The following is a 20864-nucleotide window of genomic DNA, read 5'->3' on the forward strand; positions in this document are numbered from 1 at the left end:
ACCTATGTTCAAATGGAATGACGACATTAATATATGTAAGCAGTCTGAAGTAGTGTGTATAAATGCAACTGGAAGGGGATGTCAGTTAAATCTGCACCTTGAGTGTGCGTGTCTGTGTCTTTGTTTGTGATCACTACGTTTTAAAGAGAAACAGAGTCAAGCTCCTGATAGTGCCCTAATTTCTATAAAAGAGCAGACCATTTAAGACTTAATGTCTACAGCATAGCAGCTCTTTACAATCTGTTCTGAAACCTTTCGTTGTAAAAGAATAGAAAAGGAAATTTAGACTGTTGTTTAAGAATAAAGTACAATCAGCTACAGAAAGCAAAATCCTAAGTTCTTTCCAAGATAAAAGCAGACTAGCCCTTTCAAATATATAAAGATCTTTCACAATCGTCGGAAGTATAGCGATACAATGAAGAATTCCCAAACCAATGCTTAAGCGTGTGAACTTTGTCAGAATGGTCCGTCTTCTGCCACTGTGTACACAAGATATTTTTCTCCTGCATAAGCTGACTACAGAAATGATGTTGCAAGTTGTTATAATTAGAAATGGTATAACACAAAGCAAATATGTGCTTGAGATTTCACTTATAATTTGGAGTATTTGCCATTCATGTTCTGCAGCAATGCAACTACCGATAGTCCGCAACAAGTTTATCCCTGCAAGTGTTAGAGAAATGGAAATAAATGCAAGTTTTGCTCTCCGGCTGGAATCTTGTGTACGAAATTTGAGAGGGAAACATAAACTCAGCATTCTTTCACCACAAATGCATACAATGATCCAAGTTGAGAGCTGTGGAGCAAATGGAAATAAGAAGAAATATATTGGGCAGAACACATCCCAATATTTATCAGAAGAAATTTGATTCAACTTAAAATGAAAGGTTAATTGCTGACATAAGACACATGATAAGCAGAAAATATCACTTGCTGATAGAAATTTGAAGTACGTACAGCATGCTAATTTATTACTGTTTTTGCCTCTAATCCAGATGATAAGTGATAAAATATTTCCTATTATTCCGACAACGCACTCACACACCATAACAGAAAAGTATACAGTTAACTGATTATCAATAAATTCTATGTCTTCAGAAGAAAGAAATTTGCCTACACTGGACTTAGTAAAGTTCCCGTTTGAATCCATAATAATTTAGTAATATCTGTGCTTGTTGCGACATTAATATAGGAAAAGCTATTCTGCTTAGATTCAGTTTTTAAGCTGGGTAATTTTTCTGTGAGTCAAAAGCTACAAAATTTCTGAGTCAACGAATAAGATTTGTCTGCAACACTATTTCTGAGTCAAAAGAATATTTCTACAACAGCGTTTCTGAGTCATTGAACAAGACTTGTCTGCAACGCTATTTCCAAGTCAAGAGGATGTTTCTACAACAACGTTCCTGAGTCAATGACAATACTTATCTGCAACGCTATTTCTGAGTCAACAGCACCGTTTCTGAGTCAATAAACAAGATTTGTCTGCAAAACTATTTCTGAGTCAAGAAGATGTTTCTGCAAACAACGTTTCTGAGTCAATGGACAAGATTTGTCCGCAACACTATTTCTGAGTCAAAAGGATATTTCTGCAACAACGTTTCTGGGTCAATAAACAAGATTTATCTGCAACGCTATTTCTGAGTTAAGGTGACACTTTTCTGCAACAACGTTTCTGGGTCAATGAACAAGATTTATCTGCAACGCTATTTCTGAGTTAAGGTGACACTTTTCTGCAACAACATTTCTGAGTCAATGAACAATATTTGTCTGCATCACTATTTTTGAGTCAAAGAAAAGATGTTTCTGGCACACAATGTCCAAGAAAATAAATATGTTTTCTGCAACACACAGTCTAAGCCAAGCATTAAGTTTTTTTTTTTTTTTTTTTTTTTTTTTGGCAAAACTGTTTCTGAGTTAATGAACAGGATTTTTTTTCTACAATACAATTTCTGAGTAAATGTACAGGTCTTCTTCAACTCCATTTCTAAGTCGTTGAAAAATTATTTTTCTGCAGCACAATTTAAAGTCAACGAATAACACTTTTCTGCAACACAGTTTCTAAGTTAAGCAAAGGTTTACCTGCAACCCAGTGATTGGGCAAGTGAACAAGATTTATCTGAAACACAGTCTGTGTCAATAATAATCATATAAAAAAGTTCTTATGCTGTTAGTGCAAACTTATTGTCGCCTCGTTGTTTTTTATGAACAAGTTTTGCATGTCTGACATGTATTAAAACGTATTCATTTTTTCATTTGATTAATGTGAAAAATTACCGAAATATTATCCAAAATCCTGGAATCACACCATATAGTTGTTTGTGCATTTTCCGATGTGACACATGTTTAAATATGGACGTATATATACACAGTATTGAAATAATATCTCAAAATGACATTTACATAAATATCACAATCAATGATTATTATAAGCCTGTCTGAGAGAAAAAATAGTCTAAAAATATTGTATCGTTATACAATTAAGTAATAAGTCCCTATTGCACTGATTATGTTAATGAAATGGCAATCAAGAATGTGATGTGACAACTTGAATGTCAAGGTAATTATAGTCAGTAAATGTTACGTCGATGTCATTTAATGTAAACATTCAGACAGCTTGCAGCACTGTCCGGATCCTTTCCAGGAACTCACTTTTACTTAAAATAGTATCTGGTCTTCCTCCGCCATAATAGCGATACGTGTCCTAAAAATATAGGTATTTGAACTGCGCATGTTGTCAGGACATGAATGTTGCAAGCCGAGCTTTATATTGCCATATACTATAATAAGCCATGTCTTAGAAAACTCGCCTACAATTACAAGGAATCTTACCCAAAAGAAAGGAAAATATCCGTATGAAGTGAACTTGTTTATTACAGCAGAACACACATATACCTTGTTCTGGTTTATGAGATATAATCCGTTAGAAATTTTCAAAATGTACACTCCTACTGAAAGGGTTGTCCGTATATCTTCTGTAATAGTTTCCAAAGGATCTGTCACAAACTCTCAAAAAATATCAATATGAAATGAGTCTGAACAAATTGTAAGGAATCATGCGAACCATACCCGAAGCACGAGTTTCTGCCCTTTGAAATTTTACAAAACGGTTTATCTTGCACCACCCGACAGTTTAAGACCATCAAATTTGTAGATTATTATAAATATTGGATAATGAAGTTTTCAACACAAATTTAAATGGTATTCTAACACGACAAGCTAGTTATCTACATACTTGTAGAGCAAAGTCTATCTCGGGTATTTTGCAATAAACCGATTTGGAACTATGCTGCGCTCACACAGTGTTTTGGCTATGCTGCGGCATAGCACGCAGTTGCAATTTATGTTTGATGAAAATACTCCCCTGATTATCGTCTAATGTTATTTGGAGTAAAATATAGAAATGTGTAAGTCGTGTTAGAATCGAAAAAATAAGTATCCTTCGTGATATATTTCTGTACAACTCCAAACTTGGGTGATTCTACGACAAACCTAGTTTTGATAACAATTATTTCCTAATTAAACACAGTATGCCAAATTTCGTGGCATGATCATCAATTTACATAAAATGTATCAATTTCACATATTTCCCAGACATCATGCCTCCTTTCTCATTTACCAAAATTGCTGCATTGCGAACATGACATTTTAAAGCAATACAGAAAAAAAACCCTTCAGAACTGAAAGGGTTTTTTTTTATAATAAAATGTCATATCTGCCATTTAGGAATTTTGCTGAATACCGATATACAACACCAAAATAATGGATAATCTGTTGTTGGGTTGAAATGGAAATTAAGTGGTAGTCCGAGACCTGATCGATAAGGTCGCTGGCTTCGAATCACTTGCCCCTCACTGGTGTGGGTTCGTTACCTTGCCAGGTTATAGAATCGATAGTTCCACACAGAAGCCTGCCCATGCCTCAAACGATGCTCGGAAGCACACCAGGGGTCTGACATTAAAAGCTAGAAAGTCGCCTTTTTGTGTCAGATGGGAATGAAGCACCCAAAGATCGGTAGCGCTAAATTAATCATCTAATACTGTACATGTATATTTTCATTAGGGACTTATTTTCGAAATGATCGCCAAATGTCAATGTTCGCGAAACTAAATACTCATGGAAGTTATATTATTGTTATGAAATAAAAGCGCTTTAAACACACTATTCAGACTATCTAAACTTTTGTTCATGAAATGATTGCTTGGCCTTAAAAGTGAATGTCTCTAAATGAAGTAAAAACACGTTTTCTTTCTAAAGAAGTATTGTTTTATCAAACTGCACGAAATATGTGTTTTGTTTAGATCAATACCAGAAGTTTTAATATTTAATTTAAAGTTGTGATTTGCAAAGAATGACAACTCTTTGCCTTAGGCCTGTACTTACAAGGAGTGATATCTTTTAGTTTGCAATTATACAGTCAAGAGAAAAATGAACGTTTAGACACAATATCATACCTTTTTGCATAACAAAAACATTTAGGAAATATTATGTGTTTGATTTATCCTTTAAAAACAGCTACATATGTTTTGTCAGCTTACTTATGGCAGAACATGTATAACTTTTACCAAGCCGAAACGAAATACTAGTATATATCAAAATTTTACAAAAGAACATTTTACGAAAGAACAGGCAGGATATTATACTGATCTCTATTCCCTTTACCTACTTAGCGTACAAATCATGTTTTCGACGTAATTTCCATAGATTTTTGTTCTCATATAAAAATCAGAATGTAGAATGGAAAACCCTTTTACAGGTTTAGTCGATCAAGCAGTCGTAACTTAAATGGCAAAAGTTGTAACATGTATCTATGTACAAAGAATTTGAACACAAATATGTGTACTATTATTCTTTTAAAAATATATTATTCCAGAGAGATATGAAAAGTTTTTAAAGGTCAGACTCAATCTAACCGAGCCTGCTATTATTCTGTTTAGTTGCATTCTATGCCTCCAAATGATCTTTGTACAGATTTTATAAGCTATCACAACAGTCTGTAAGTGTCGTGTGGCGGCAGTAAAAAGTCTCCCCGTACTTAGATTCAGGGTTGTTATATTTTCTGGTCCTTTGGCATCATTGAGTCCATTCAATATATGTGTAGTAGAGTTCTTCTTAAGCCGGTGCTAGGGGGCGTGGGAGGTGTTGCACATTTCATTATATCTCATGAGGAGACATAATCAAACCGAGTCTGCTATTATTCTGCTTGGTTTCATTCTATGTTTCCAAAGGATATTTTTACAGATTTTATAGTATTAGTGTACTGACAAAATCAATTTCACATATATAACTTCGATACTACATATATGCCCTTTATATTGCAGATTGTGATGTTGTTTTCGCATTTGTTTGTGTATTCGGCAGAACAGGTAAATTCAAATGTTTTCCTATAGGGTTTTATCATTCTGAACATGTATGCTATTTGTAAAATACAGCCTGCCCGCTTGGCTTAATATGGTGAGCGCCGAACTACGGATCTCGGGACCGAACGAGTTTTATCCCCAGGCGGGGCGTATGTTCTCTGTCTGAAATCATTCGTCCTCCATCTCCTCTGATTCATGTAGGGAAGTTGGCAGTTACTTGTGGAGATCAGGTTTGTACTGGTACAGAATCTAGGAACACTGGTTAGGTTAACTGCCCGCCGTTACATAACTGAAATACTGTTAAAAACGGCGTTAAACCCAAAACAATCAAACAGTATGTGTATATTATCTTTATACATGTATATGCACCGAAATTTCATCTTGACATTTTCAAATAAATATACAATATTTCAGAAAAAAAACATAAATGATTACATGAATACTAAACTTTACTTCATAAAACTATTGTGGTCAGTATATCCATTTTCAACAAGACAATGTTACATGCATAGTGATAAGAATTTCAAAATCATCTGAATCCATTTGTTTTCATATTGATTTATTTTTTCATTTCTTTAGATGGACATCCTACATGTATATAATGTGCATGTATATGTAAATGTATCTGTACGATGCAGCAGTTTGCAGTATAAACTTGCAGCTTGCAGGGCTGAACAATATATTAACAGTGTACATGTATGTATATTACAAATATTATGAATACTTCTTCAGACCCTTTTTTCTGTCATGTATTAAGAATTATGTAGTCATACATCTTTGATACGCATTAAACGGCATTAGACGCAGAAAAAAACAGCGTATAAGACACGCATTACGATCATTTGTCTAGACCTGCTTGTTTTGACCGTACAAAACAAACGTCGGGTTTCGAAAAGCGTAGCATACCACATTAAATGTCCCCCGGTGCGTTTTCTGCGTTGTTTTTACTCTACCTTATAATGTGTTAACCGGAATGCTGCTTTCATATATTGATACATGTATATATATCTTTAAATAGATATGTATCTTTTCGGAATGTGAAAATACCAAAGCAGTCCCAAATGTCAACTAAGTAATAAAATATATATATCAATACAAGATGTATAATTCCTTGTTTGGTATCATATATTATTTAAGTTCTGAAGGAAAAACTCTATTTTACAAACAAAACCTGTCAAAATCAGAATCGCTGTCAGAGTCATATGGCTAGTATTTGTATTCAAAGCGTGTTCTTTTACGTAGCTGTAAACTGCTAATGTAATAGCACTTTCCTGTATTTCTGGACATGCTTTGATAAGAAATGAATATTTGTTGTCCGAGTAAATTTATTACATAAACTAAAATGCTTGTCATTTGTCAAATAGTTCTTAGTGTATTAGAATTGTAATTTCTTTTACGACATAATTTAACACAAAATGTAACGGTAGATTTAAAAATTCATTCTTCTTTCTCATAACAAAAACAGAAGTCTGACTCACTAAAAGCAATACACAAAAGGACGTCATTATACAATAGAAAAAATGAAAGAACATCATGCAGCCTTGAGCAGTAAAGATATTGTGTAAACTGATATAATACAGACAATGGATAAAACGAAGAATATGCGTGTCACTTTCGTGATACAACAGGAGTGAAATTCTTCAGTCAGTCGTTTTCCTATTATTTGTCAGACATGCCGAACATAGAAACTTAAACGTCTTAATTGATGGGAGGTGAAGTTGATTTCTGGCATATTTTGGCAATCGATATCCTTTATTTCGAGCCAGAATTACATTTTTGTATGCCTAAAATGCCTAAATAAATGTGTTAGAATATTTCGGCTAGAATGTTATGAAACGTAACCAAGTTGGATATTTGCATTTTAAAAAATTCAAAGTAAATAGAGAGTCATCGGACGAATTACTAATTTTAACAATAAAATTAATAAACACAAGGGTACTGTAGTTGATGCAGCTAATTTAAATATCATAGTTATATAGTTTTCAGGCATGAATTAAAAACTATAAAATGCAAGACTGTAAATTAAACGTACTTACTATTATGTAATTGTACAACTTTACTGAACGTTACTATCTAATAACATTTTAATCTGAATTGATATATTATAATATGATAATATAAACATTTACCAAACCTCGAAACATTCTATTTACAAATGTACATGCACGATAACCCTTGGTAGAAATGCTAACCCGAAAATAGATCAACGTTATGTATCTCTCGCGTATATCACACGATATCACTAAATCGTAATTAACCTTACTTTTATCATTAATTAATGTTACGTAAAAGTTAACATTAACAAGTTTAAAAATTTAAAATGAACTCATTTCTTGGCAAGTTTACATACTGTTTCAAAGTACGTATATCTGTGCCTAGTCAGGAAACAATTATGTTGCTTTCTATTTGACGCGTTTGAATAATTCATAAAAATATTATGCATTTTTTATGTTAACTCACTTAGAACATATTCATTGTACAATAATTATTGCCGATAAGTAATGTTTGATAGGAACTGACATGTTTCCTGCAGTTATATTTCTATAATCACTTGTGTCATCTTTCTCCATATAAACATCTCTGAGTATGTAAATAATACTTTACAGAAGTTTACGGCCTCACCGATACAGACTCAACTTTTCACACAGCAAGGACACAAATATTTACAAAAAGATGAGGAAATGGCACGAATGCAACTTAATCAACCCTGGTAGAATACAGTGACAGAAATGCGTTCTGCTCAGATGATATTTGTACCACTAATATGATCGTAAGTATTTGAAACTTTGCTACTTTCTTTTAACTCTTCATATGCAGGGAATGTTGAATTTGCATAGCCAGAATCTGAAAATATGAGGCAGATATTGCAATGAATTAACTACAACAAATAAAACAGAATGTAAGTAAAATTTCAGAATTTAAAACATTTCATTATATTCTTAAAGAATAATACCTTTTAATTCAAATGCATGGTGCTCATTTTATTTTTTAATTACATAAAGTATGCTCAGTGGTATTGATTTAATTTAAATTTGTTACCAGTTGTTGATGATATATTCAGCAGTTCATTACTAATATTTTCCTGCTGAGCATCTGTTAACTCATGTGTGTGTTCTGTAATTTACAAGTACGGAAAGCCGAGGTATCAGATATAAGAAATGAATTTAAAAAAACAACACTGGAATATAATATAGCGCTATGATTGTATCAAAATAACAATCTTTATATATATATATATTATGTTTACTTTTTCAGTATCTCAATAAATATTAAACCTCGTTTTTATAAATAAAATCTTATTTCACCAAAAGTAAACGTATAAAATAGGAAGCAAAACGTCAACAATTTGTATTAACGAAATGAATACTTGATTAAATGTAATGAATAAGAAAGCTATACTGATGTAGACGATTGAAACTGTGATCGTACCTGATGTGTGCCTTTTTATGTGGCCATATCTAGAAAGAAATATATACTGTAAACATATCTTACAGTATTTAAGTATATAATTCAAATCTATTTTTGCAGTACTACAGATAATCGCATCTTTACATCATTCAGTTAGCATTGTGCATAGAATGTTGTTAAATGTGCAATTAATTTGGTAATCTATGTTTAAAGGGAAAACAGATCCATTTGCAAATATATCAGATAATCAGCATGGTAGATGCCAAATTGATTATAATCTTTATGACATAAAATCAGACACTAGACCAACTTTCGCCTTACAGAATAACTAAGCATAAATATATTAACAGTGTTATATAAAATGTTATTTTAGTAATGAGGATATACCTTTTTTATTCACAAGCAGGAAGACATATTGACCCTGGCTTATCTGACTTTCGGCCTATGAATATCAGATTATATTATATAGCTCACGAGTCAATATATATGCAATTACTATGGTAATCTCCGTTTGAAAAAGAGAAAGTTAAAGCAATGTTAACAACATTTAAAAAATAATAAATGAAATAAAGAGTCCTAACCTAAGGTATCGTCTTATTACAATGGCTATTCCAACAGCAAGAACAGTGACTGCCATTGATCCAACTCCAACTCCAATGAATGCACTGACATTAGAAGAATCTGCTGTGTTTCCATGATCGGGTATTGCCCATGAGATAGCTGAAATATATACATTTTATGGAGAAGTATTGGAAAATTAAAGCATATATTGTTGTGTGTTAAGAACTTTTAAAACTTCAAAATAAAAGTGCATTAACATGGAATACATGTATAGTCAAATGGTGAGAAAAATGAAGCAAATACACCAGAAATTGCAATTCACTTTAAAAAGATGGTATTTTTCTAGATGGAGGTATTTACTTCATCTAGCGATCTCTGTAAATTACTTCCCGATCGTCTATAGAACTTGATCATATAACTTTTGATAGGTCTATTTTCACTATTCAAACAAAAAATGATACATGACTAGCCAGTGTGTAGCATTTACACACTGTGATATATTTAAGCAGAGAAGGCATACAGTGAGTGGCATGTTTAAATTGACTTTTTTTAAAAGTTTAAGAAAATATGAAATGATTTTAGTAAAGCCTTATAAACTTATTCAAATGTACCAAATTATTTTAGTATTGCTTATGGCATGGTGTATTTATATATTGCATGGTTTTAACAAGAATAAATTAGTTTCTCTCACATACGACATTATTCCGAACTTCATGTTATAAAAAGCGTTTATTAAATGCATGTGTGAATTTAAGGTAAATACCACAAGGATAAAATTCAAATATTATACACTCAAATTATTCAACCGGCGATGTTATTTATTTTTTTCTTATTTTGAATGCGGAAGGTTTAGCCGTACATGCATAACTGTCCCTTACATCAGAAATAACGAGCTATCAGTTTGCCTGTATTCAATTATGCAGTTTTAGAAAACTATAAACTAAATAAAGCGATTATGGATATATGTAAATATAATAATATTGCCAAATTACTTTTTAAACAAATATAACCCATTGAGAAACAAAATAGAGAAAATTTATGTATTCACGTTTCGTGCAATTATTTCCTTCAAATCCTCCAACGCAGCCGAGGTTACATGCACCGCTTGTTCTTGAACAGATAACATTGATGCAATTTTCAATGCAACGGTATTGACACATGTCACCATAAAATCCATGTTGGCAATCTCTTACGCAACTTCCATTCAAATGAAAACACATTCTTCCATTGCCGTCCGGTAAGCATGTCGTCGAACAAGACATGTTGCATTGCTTTCCATAATAATTAATATTGCAACCATCACTACACACGCCTGTTGCGCTATTACAAGTCCCAAGCGCACAGTTTCTATGACAAGTGAAGTTACATTTAGCTCCCCAATATCCTCGTGCACAATCTATTTCACAGTCTCCAGATTGTTTTCGGCAAGTATGATTATGACAGTTTGAAGGGCAAGTATGTTGGCAAGTCTCTCCCCAGAACCCGACTTTACAGGCGAAACATTTAGTCTCTGTCTTGCAATCCTCACAGTGTCCAGGACATTCCTGGCAAGACGGTCCGTAAAATCCAAACTCGCATGTATCGCATTTCTCTCCAGTAAAGCCAGTTGTACAAAAAGGTATGCAAGCACCTGTGATATGTTCACATTCACCTCCTTTACAACTCCCTGGACAATCATGTTCACAGTTGATTCCAAATTTACCAGCGACACATTGATCACATTTATCTCCTTGAAAACGTAATAAACATGTGCAATTTCCACTATTCATTTCACACTGCTGATTTTGACAACCACGTCCACAGTCGTATTGACAAGATGATCCATAGTTTCCAGAATTGCAGGTTGTGCAGTTATTATACGATGTACATGATTTACATGCTGGATTACAGCTTTCTGTGCAATCATGGTGCAAACCGTTATAGTTTCCATCTACACAGTCGGTGCAGTTGTTATACGATGTACATGATTTACATGCTGGATTACAGCTTTCTGTGCAATCATTGTGCAAACCGTTATATTTCCCATCTACACATTCGGTGCAGTTGTTATACGATGTACATGATTTACATGCTGGATTACAGCTTTCTGTGCAATCATTGTGCAAACCGTTATAGTTCCCATCTACACATTCGGTGCAGTTGTTATACGATGTACATGATTTACAGGCTGGATTACAGCTTTCTGTGCAATCATTGTGCAAACCGTTATATTTCCCATCTGCACATTCGGTGCAGTTGTTATACGATGTACACGATTTACATGCTGGATTACAGCTTTCTGTGCAATCATTGCGCAAACCGTTATATTTCCCATCTACACATTTGGTACATGTCGTAAATGATGTACATGATTTACAATTATTTTTGCATTTATATCTACAATCGGAATAAATCGGATAGGAATTACTGTCGTAATGTCTACCGTTATAATATCCATCTTTACAGCTATAGCATGAGTTTAAATTGGAACAGCTTAAACAGTTATTTGGACAGTTTTTACAATATGATCCATAGAAACCTATGTTACATTTTATACAGTGAGTTGCAACTGAACAATTCTGACAATTGGTTATACAAGCGTGTCGGCAACGTATTCCAAAATACCCATCAATACAGCCGTCCAGACAGAAATTACTGGTAAAGTTGTAGTATTGACAACGGGAATATCCACCTTTACAGCATTCACAAGTAGCACATTCATTCAACGCAACACCTGAAATTTATCAAATGCGAAACATTTTAAAATATCTATAAAACAAAACTAGATATTATTGATAAAATTTTAATTGACTTAATTCTTAATAACATTTTGTCATTATTTCCAATGGTTCACTTAAAAATAATGATAACTTTATCCTGAATAATTCACTTTTGCAATATTTTTGCAGTTAACCTTTGAATAAAACTTGTTTCTGTCCTTGATCAACACGTCTCCGAATCCGAGTTGTAAAAGTTTTTGACTTTGAATCACCTGCTCTAATCGCAGGCTAGAAAACCCGCTCGATGTGTATATTATTTTTAGACGACTTCCGTAAAGTAGGTTATTCTACCGAGAGTATTTATAACTTTTCACCTTTGAAGTCAAGGTATAACCTAATGGCTGATACAAATCACCTTGTAAGAATTTGTTTGAAAATATTTCAATTCTACATCAACACAAAATTGTTTGTGCATGTTTTTTTTTTACTTAAAATCCTATTTTCATAAAAATGTTTATCACAATAAGTTCTGTTATATATTGTATATTGCTTCTTTTTTCTATAAATACAATTTAAGCTTTACATTGTTTAAAGGTTTACACACGAAAATTTATCTTACCTCTGGTACTGAAATATGACAACAATAGAAGTGTCAGCCACTCCATCACGAGTTTTTACTGGCGCAGATTGCTGTCGTTATCGCTCACTGCAATGGTCAATTATATTTTGCTTATCATATCTAAGTGAAGACGCTTATACCATTTCTCAAATGCTTCAAGTTATTGATCTCGAAAATAACTATGACAGTTGTTTGTCTTTGTGCTGACAAAGACCATTAAAGTTATACATTTATTTGACAATGGACCGCACACAGAACCGACACACAAAACTTTCAATATTTCGTCATTGCGCGTTGGCGCACGCGCCAGGACGACACAATGTAATGTGCTATATATGAACCGCACGTACGCCAACGCGACAGAACGAAATGTCCTAAACCAGCTATCATATATTTCACACCACGTTTTAAAACTACAAATTTATCTCGTTCATGTTACATTAATAGGTTATGTTGAATGCGGAAGTTAAAGAAATGAGCAAGCAAATGTTATATATTGTGTTTTGTTCAATCTTTATTACGTTTATACGTGATTCACCAGTACATCAGACTAGGATAACACCTGTAACTTTGAACATGATAGGAATAATAGCGAAGGGCTTCGTGCAAATAGCCGGCTTCAGCTCCCCAGTTATGAATATTCAGTGTAGTAAAAATCAAGTAAATAAGAGAAGGAAGAGTTTCGAAAGCAGTATCTGCTTATTGTTGTTATTATTCATGAGTTTTGTGGATACTTTTGCACATGTAATTGTACCCTATGATAGTGATCCACTTTTGCAGTGAATAGACTAAATAAACAGGCCTACTGATTACGTCAGGTTATTTTGTTAGGCTCCTGGATCTTTCGACTTCAGACATTTCATTTGGTAGGTGATGTACTAATACTTCTGACTGACCCTATCTAGAGGTTTTACTTAATACAAGAGGGTCATGATGACCCTGGATCGCTCACCTGAGTAATATGAGCTACATGTTTCAAATATCAAACTGATGATAAAATATTATGAAAGTCAGTAGGTCACATTCATGGTCAATGAAATTCAGTTTTACGATTAGTATGCACAACTGTGTATGTCATCAGAATTTCAAGGCTGTATCTTAAAAAACACGAAAATAGGTCAGTAGGTCAAGGTCACAGTCAAGTGACATCATATTACTTGGGGTCATCAGATTTGATAATTAGACAGTCTAGGAAATAGGATCAGATGATTTTTTAAGTATTTTTTCCTATATAACTCACATAATAACTAAGTGACCCCAGGGGGCAGGGCCTCTTTTAACCCCAGGGGCATAATTTGAATAATTTTAATAGAGGGCTACTAGACAATGCATCATATCAAATATCAAAAGCCTAGGTCGTATGTTTCAGACAAGAAGATTTTTAAAGTTTTTTACCTATATAAGTCTATATAAAACTTGGGACCCCCAGGGCAGGGCCTCTTTTCATCCCAGGGGTACAATTTGAACAATTTTGGTTGAGGACCATAAGACAATGCTACAAACCAAATATAAACGGTAAACGTCTATGTAAAACTTGAGACCCCCGGGCCAGGGCCATATCTGACCCTGGGGGGGCGGGGGGGTAATTTGAACAATTTTTCCCTATATAAGTCTATATAAACCATGCGACCCCCGGAGCAGGGTCATATTTGACCCTAGGGGATAATTTGAACAATTTTGGTAGAGGACCACTAGATGATGCTACACACCAGATATCAAAGCCCTAGGCCCTGTGGTTTTGTACAAGAAGAATTTCAAAGTTTTCCCTATATAAGTCTATATAAACCATGTGACCCCCGGGGCGGGGCCAAATTTAACCCTAGGGGGATAATTTGAATAATTTTGGTAGAAGACCACAAGATGATGCTACACATAAGATATCAAAGCCCTAGGCCCTGTGGTTTTGTACAAGAAGATTTTCAAAGTTTACCCTATATAAGTCTATATAAAAACAAAGAAAAATATCAAACAGGGAGTGCCACGCACCAAAAGCGCAGCCTCCTCAAAACGAACCCCCAGCACGCAAACGCGTGCACCACACACACACTCAAAGCTTACACATCAGGACAAAACGAACAACACACACACACACACTCAAATCCAACACATAAGGACAAGACGAACAATAAGCATACACACACGCGCACACAAAGTCAACACACAAGGACAAAACGAACAAACAAAGGAACACAGTGGGGCACCGCCTTGGAGCGGTCAGTGGCAAAAACACCACTGGGGAGCTTAAACCGGTTTATGGTGCGCACCCAACCTCACTCTTACCCCCACCATGTTCCAAAGACATGGGACAGTGTAAATAAAAGTAATCCCCTCCAGGTGAATCTCTAACACATGAATCTCTAATAAACCATGTGACCCCCGGGGCGGGGCCATATTTGATCCTAGGGGAATTATTTGAACAATTTTGGTAGAGGACCTCTAGATGATGCTACACACCAGATATAAAAAAAACTATAATTGTAAATATGCATGGAGTGCTTATATCTGTCAGAGTTAATTGGAACACATTAAAAGAAAATGTCGATCAAAATATTGTACTTAAATCACAGTAGTTATTAATCAAGATATGCAAATATTCCGAATTATCATAGCAAATCATTAGTTTGTTTGTTTGTTTTGGGTTTTAACCTAACCAGTGTCCCTGGATTCTGTACCAGTATAAACATGTTCTCCGCAAGTAACTGCCAACATCCCCACATGAATCAAAGGTTGAGGACGAATGATTTAAGACACAATGTATTTTATCAAATCGTCACGAGAAACATACGCCTCGCCCTGGGCTCGAACTTACGACCACGAAATTTGTAGATCTGCGCTCTCCCTATTGAGCTAAGTTGGCGGGCGGCAAATCATTAGTTTCTAAATTGTGTGCATTACAGGTATTCATGCGATATTGTCAAAGTGAAGCATAAACTGTTAATACATTATAAATATGAACTTACCAGCTTGAAAGTTATTTTATCCTTTCAATATCTAAAAAGACTGAAAATACTGCGTACAGAAAACCAGATTAAACGTCTGAATCAGTAAAGACTAGTGTTAAACTTACACGGAAGGAAAAATAAAACCGATACGCATGGACTACAAAATGTTGTAGCAAAAGTATTTATGACATAAAATTACAAAACAGAATTTAATGAAGCTATATTATATTTGTTTCGCCGTTTTTCAGAAGTATTTCAGTTATGTAATCACAGCAGTTAACCTAACCAGTGTTTCTAGATACTGTACCCGTACAAACCTTTTCTCCTTCTCCGCAAGTAAATGTCAACTTCCCCATATGAATCAGAGGTGTGGTATGAATAATTCTAGACACAGGTTTTTAGCATATTATCGCGGGGATCGGACACACGACTTCACGACGATCCATAGATATGCTTTCTTCCTAATAAGCTAAGCAAGCGGGCTAAAACTGTTTTATAGAAATCTGATATATGGCTGATTTTAACTGAAATGCTATAAATCGCATCAAATTTATATTATAAACTGTTGGACCCGGAAAGAAAAGAATCCTCCATGGCCGAGTTGTTAAGGTCGTTGGCTTCAAATCACATGCCCCTCATCGATCTAGGTTCGAGCCTAACTCAGGGCGTTGAGTTTTTCATGTGAGGAAGGTCGGTGGTTCTACCCAGGTGCTCGCTCATCATGAAACAATGCACAGAGGCGCACCTGGGATTTTTTGTTTGTAAGTCAATTCAATTGCAAATTGAATGAAGCATAACTATGTAGAAAATTCATATTTAACTATATACTACGGTGGTATGTTTAGGACATGCAATTATTTTTTTATCGGATTAAATTATCTTGAGCGATCAACATCTTATCCCGAGCGATCAACATATTATCTTGAGCGATCAACATATTATCATAAGCGATCAAGATAATATCTTGAGCGATCAACATCTTATTTCGTGCAAACGGCATCTTATCTTCAGTGATCAACATCTTATCTCGAGCGATCAACATATTATCTTGAGCGATCAACATCTTATTTCGTGCGCACGACATCTTATCTTGAGCGATCAACATCTTATCTCGAGCGATCAACATATCATCTTGAGCGATCAACATCTTATCTCGAGTGATCAACATATTATCTTGAGCGATCAACATATTATCTTTAGCGATCAACATCTTATCTCGAGTGATCAACATCTTATCTTGAGCGATGAACATCTTTTTTCGTGCGCACGACATCTTATCTTGAGCGATCAACATCTTATCTCGAGCAATCAATATCTTATCTCGAGCAATCAACATATTATCTTGAGCGATCAACATCTTATATCGAGAAATCAACATATTATCTTGAGCGATAAACATATTATCTCGAGCGATCAAATATTATCTTGAGCGATCAACATCTTATTTCGTGCGCACGACATCTTATTTCGTGCGCACGACATCTTATCTTGAGCGATCAACATCTTATCTCGAGCGATCAGCATATTATCTTGAGCGATCAACATCTTATCTCGAGCGATCAACATATTATCTTGAGCGATCAACATCTTATCTTGAGCGATCAACATATTATCTTGAGCGATCAACATTTTATCTCGAGCGATCAACATATTATCTTGAGCGATCAACATATTCTCTCGAGCGATCAACATCTTATCTCGAGCGATCAACATATTATCTTGAGCGATCAACATATTATCTCGAGCGATCAACATCTTTTCTCGGTCATCTTATCAATATCTATTAAGGACCTTTGTGTGAATTCAGATCATTAGTAAGAACATACGGCTGCCACCCTTTTTGCTTTTATTTAGATTATACTTATAACCGTTTCACATGTTTGCAGGGTTAGAAATTTAAATATGGAAACTGATAAAAAGGGCAGCAAAAAAACAGTAATGATGCAAAGAAATAAATTTAAGTCCTTGACAAAAAAAATAGTATGTAGGCTTCACTATGGAATCATTTGAGGGACAATTGATGGGAAGTACGGATGACATTTACCTACTTTTTCACATTTCTTACGGGATCTAGGGATATTTGAGGTCTTGAAACTTGGACATCATCAAATAATAGAAAGAAAAAGCTGTATGACACGAAAATTGAACAGCTTATAAAATACGTATATTATTCTGAAAACTGATCAATTTATTGATAAATGATTGAATTCCCGAATAGGTTCAAAATTATAGGGCCACACTTCCGGACAGTGCATCGCATTTAAAATCTTACCATTTTCAAAGAGTGCTAAAATTTGGAATGACAAGGTTAAACATCTTTTTCAGGAAGTTTGAAAATTGTTTATTTTCATTTCTTTGCAAATGCAATTGTTTTTCAAAGGGAGTGGGGAGGCAATATTTTGAAAATAAATACGAGACAGTACGGAACACAACAAGAAAACATGTATTGAATGACTAGAATGTCGGTAAAGACATCGTTTGCAAAACATCGTAAGAACTAATTTTTACGGTTTATGATTCTCTTATGTATTGATTAATCATTTCCGTTTCATTAAATGATTAAGTACATTTACTTACAATAGTTGTTTCCCTTTGATTTGATTGCAAATGGCAATCTGTCAGAAATGTGTATGATGGACAAATAGAAAAAAAACTAAGTAAATCAATGAGAATATTACATATTTTTTAATTTTAGGATTCGTTGTTCTATTTGTCCGTAATATGCAATATTTCACAGTTTGGCATTTACAAACTTTGAACATTAAATGGCTATCATGAAACAGACATGATTATCCCATAAAAATATATTATGAATCTTAAATTAAACGTCTCACAATTGTCTTTAAACGGACAACATCTTTACCAATAAATTCGGTCCAATACATGTTTAAGCACATTGTTGTGTACTGCTCCAAACATCAAATATTCACAAGAGGTTATTCCCTTTTAAATTAGAATTCCATTTATGAAGAAATAAAAACAATCAATTTTCAAAATTTCTAGAAAAGATGATCAATCTTATTATTCGAAATTTCAGTATTCATACATTGTTGCAAATGCATCAAAACGAATATGAAACATTTCTTTGAAAATGGTTAGATTTTAAAGGTTCTGAACTGTCAAGAAGTGAGGCCATTTATCGTGGTCCCTTTTCGGGAACAGACCAGACTTCGGCGAAGTTAGCATTTTCGGGATTTCTCGCCAAATCCCGCATTTTCAAAACGAGGCGTAGACTGCCGGGTCAGAACTAAGTGATAATGATAATGAAGCGATAGGATGTTGCTTGACAAAATAATGTACCATTCCTACAGAAAAGTCATTGTTCTAGAATTCCTTAAGAGTAAATAAAAAGAAATCTTATATGTAAATTTTTTAATTTGGTCAAAATTGATATATTCAAATAACATAAGTGCGACACAGTGCTATGACATTAAAATCACTGCTATTTTTCAAAAGAGGTAGTTTATATTCAAAATTTTTTATCCCTCTATTCTTTAGACTAATTTAAATACTATAGTCTGTCCCACCTAATTTTGGACCTCAATTTTGGGCTGATATGAAAAAATGAAACGGGATCAAAGAACATAAAATATGTTTTTGTGAACAAAAAAAAAGTCACCCTCGAGAATTTCAAGGATTTTTTAAACATCCGTCTGGTTTTCCCGTGCGACTAAATTTCAGTTTCTCTATGGGAATTAACTGTTGTTTATTTCTGGTCGCCATTGCCAAATATTCTCTATTTTGGAGATTTTCGGGAAATTTCACGTGTTATTCCTTGGGGACGTTTCACACTTATTTTTTACACCTAGTTAGAATGGGTTTGAAATAGAATGTACAATTTAGTATACAAACGAAATTTTGAAAAATGTAAAAATGAAAAAGAGAAAAAGAATTTACTTTGCACGAAAGAATCCAGCCATTAAGTAAAGTATTCAGTTATAAATTCCTTTAATCATTATATTCCATTTATCCTTAAATCCTTCCAAACGATGTCCAGTTCAATGCACAATTTTCAAAGTCAAAAGTTTTACACTGAAAATCCATCATCCGAAAATTAATCCAGTCAATCTGGGGCAGTCTTTCGGAGAATTTCAGGCAAATAACTGAAATATGCATTTGAAACAATATCTTTAATCAGAGTATTTTCCAAATGCATAATCCAGGAAGAACCTGTACGATACAAAGAAATCAACTGCTTCAGCCTCCTTAGAATATAGCCTTCTACATATTTAAGAAGCTCGCCATGGCACAATAACTTTTCAAACGCTAAAATTAATTCCAATTATGTCATACAATATATGACGTCACTAAATATCTCGAGAGATCAAGTGCATAGACGACACATGTTGGCTCTCTTACGCATAGCTACCCCAACAATAATTAAGTAAGTAAATATTGAAGCTTACTGAGTCCCGAATTCAAAGAGGATAAAGCAAATTAGCTGCCGACTGTGCCAGTCAAACTACGTTGATAAAATTTAAATCAAAGGCGAGAATGGTTCAGTTTGCTTTTAAGTTTGAGCCCAGACCTAAATCTTAGAAAAATTAGTTAATTTGTTTCCGTTATAACATATCGATACAGCTACTTTAAAAGAAAACGTGTAAAAACGGACTTTTATATCACTGACAAAAACAAACAATCTTGACGTTACCGGTTACGGAAGGTGCGTTATATTTATAAATTTGAAATTTTGACTTCTTACCTGTAAAGTGTACAGATGATTGTTGGAAAGTCGCCATTATGACCAAAATCAGGGGAGTACCTGGATGATTTTTAACTGTACGCCAGATAGACGAGCAGAATAACCATGAGCCAACAACGATGCTGCGAGTATGGGGTAGGTGCGTGAGAGAGAGAGAGAGAGAGAGAGAGAGAGAGAGAGAGAGAGAGAGAGAGAGTCTCGATTGGATTGTGTAAGGATATTCTATTTTTGTTGTTATCGTTTTTGAAATCATCGTAATGTTTAAACTTTAGTTTCATGCATGACTTCTACATCCGATTTTGACAGGTTTTTGATAAAATTTAATGCGTCTACCGATACATTGCGAATGTGTCAGGTTTTATCAAATAAACATTGATATATCTTTCTCACACGAAAGTAAACACTTTCTAGAAAACGTAAACAACATCAGTTTTTGCAAACGAAAATTCAAACTGCGTAAATTGCTTTGGTATTTCGGTATCCTGATCTGAATGTAGATTGATATATTGAATTGCACATCGATGTTGACGTTAAATGTTATATTAAGCGCAAGTTTTTTTTTACTTGCAACCACGG

General features: G+C 34.2%; 1 protein-coding gene across 4 annotated transcripts; it reads right to left on the reverse strand.

Moving 5' to 3' along the window:
- Nucleotides 1-5729: 5729 nt before the first annotated feature.
- LOC123563091 (multiple epidermal growth factor-like domains protein 10) lies at nt 5730-20418 on the reverse strand. Of its 4 annotated transcripts, none has more exons than XM_053528886.1 (7): nt 20289-20418; nt 12645-12731; nt 10375-12039; nt 9347-9485; nt 8787-8815; nt 8397-8471; nt 5730-8201 (listed from the first exon to the last, which is right to left on the reverse strand). In XM_053528886.1, exons 2-7 carry the CDS (start codon nt 12688-12690, stop codon nt 8098-8100), a joined length of 2058 nt encoding a protein of 685 aa, XP_053384861.1. In that variant the 5' UTR covers nt 12691-12731; nt 20289-20418; the 3' UTR covers nt 5730-8097. The 4 variants fall into 4 exon arrangements, with proteins under 4 accessions (XP_053384861.1, XP_053384857.1, XP_053384865.1 ...); XM_053528882.1 differs by lacking the exon at nt 20289-20418 and adding an exon at nt 15605-15750; XM_053528890.1 differs by lacking the exons at nt 8397-8471; nt 8787-8815; nt 20289-20418 and adding an exon at nt 15605-15750.
- Between the last annotated feature and the right edge of the window lie 446 nt (nt 20419-20864).

Source organism: Mercenaria mercenaria, chromosome 2 (genome assembly GCF_021730395.1).
Source record: "Mercenaria mercenaria strain notata chromosome 2, MADL_Memer_1, whole genome shotgun sequence".
NCBI lineage: Eukaryota > Metazoa > Mollusca > Bivalvia > Venerida > Veneridae > Mercenaria > Mercenaria mercenaria.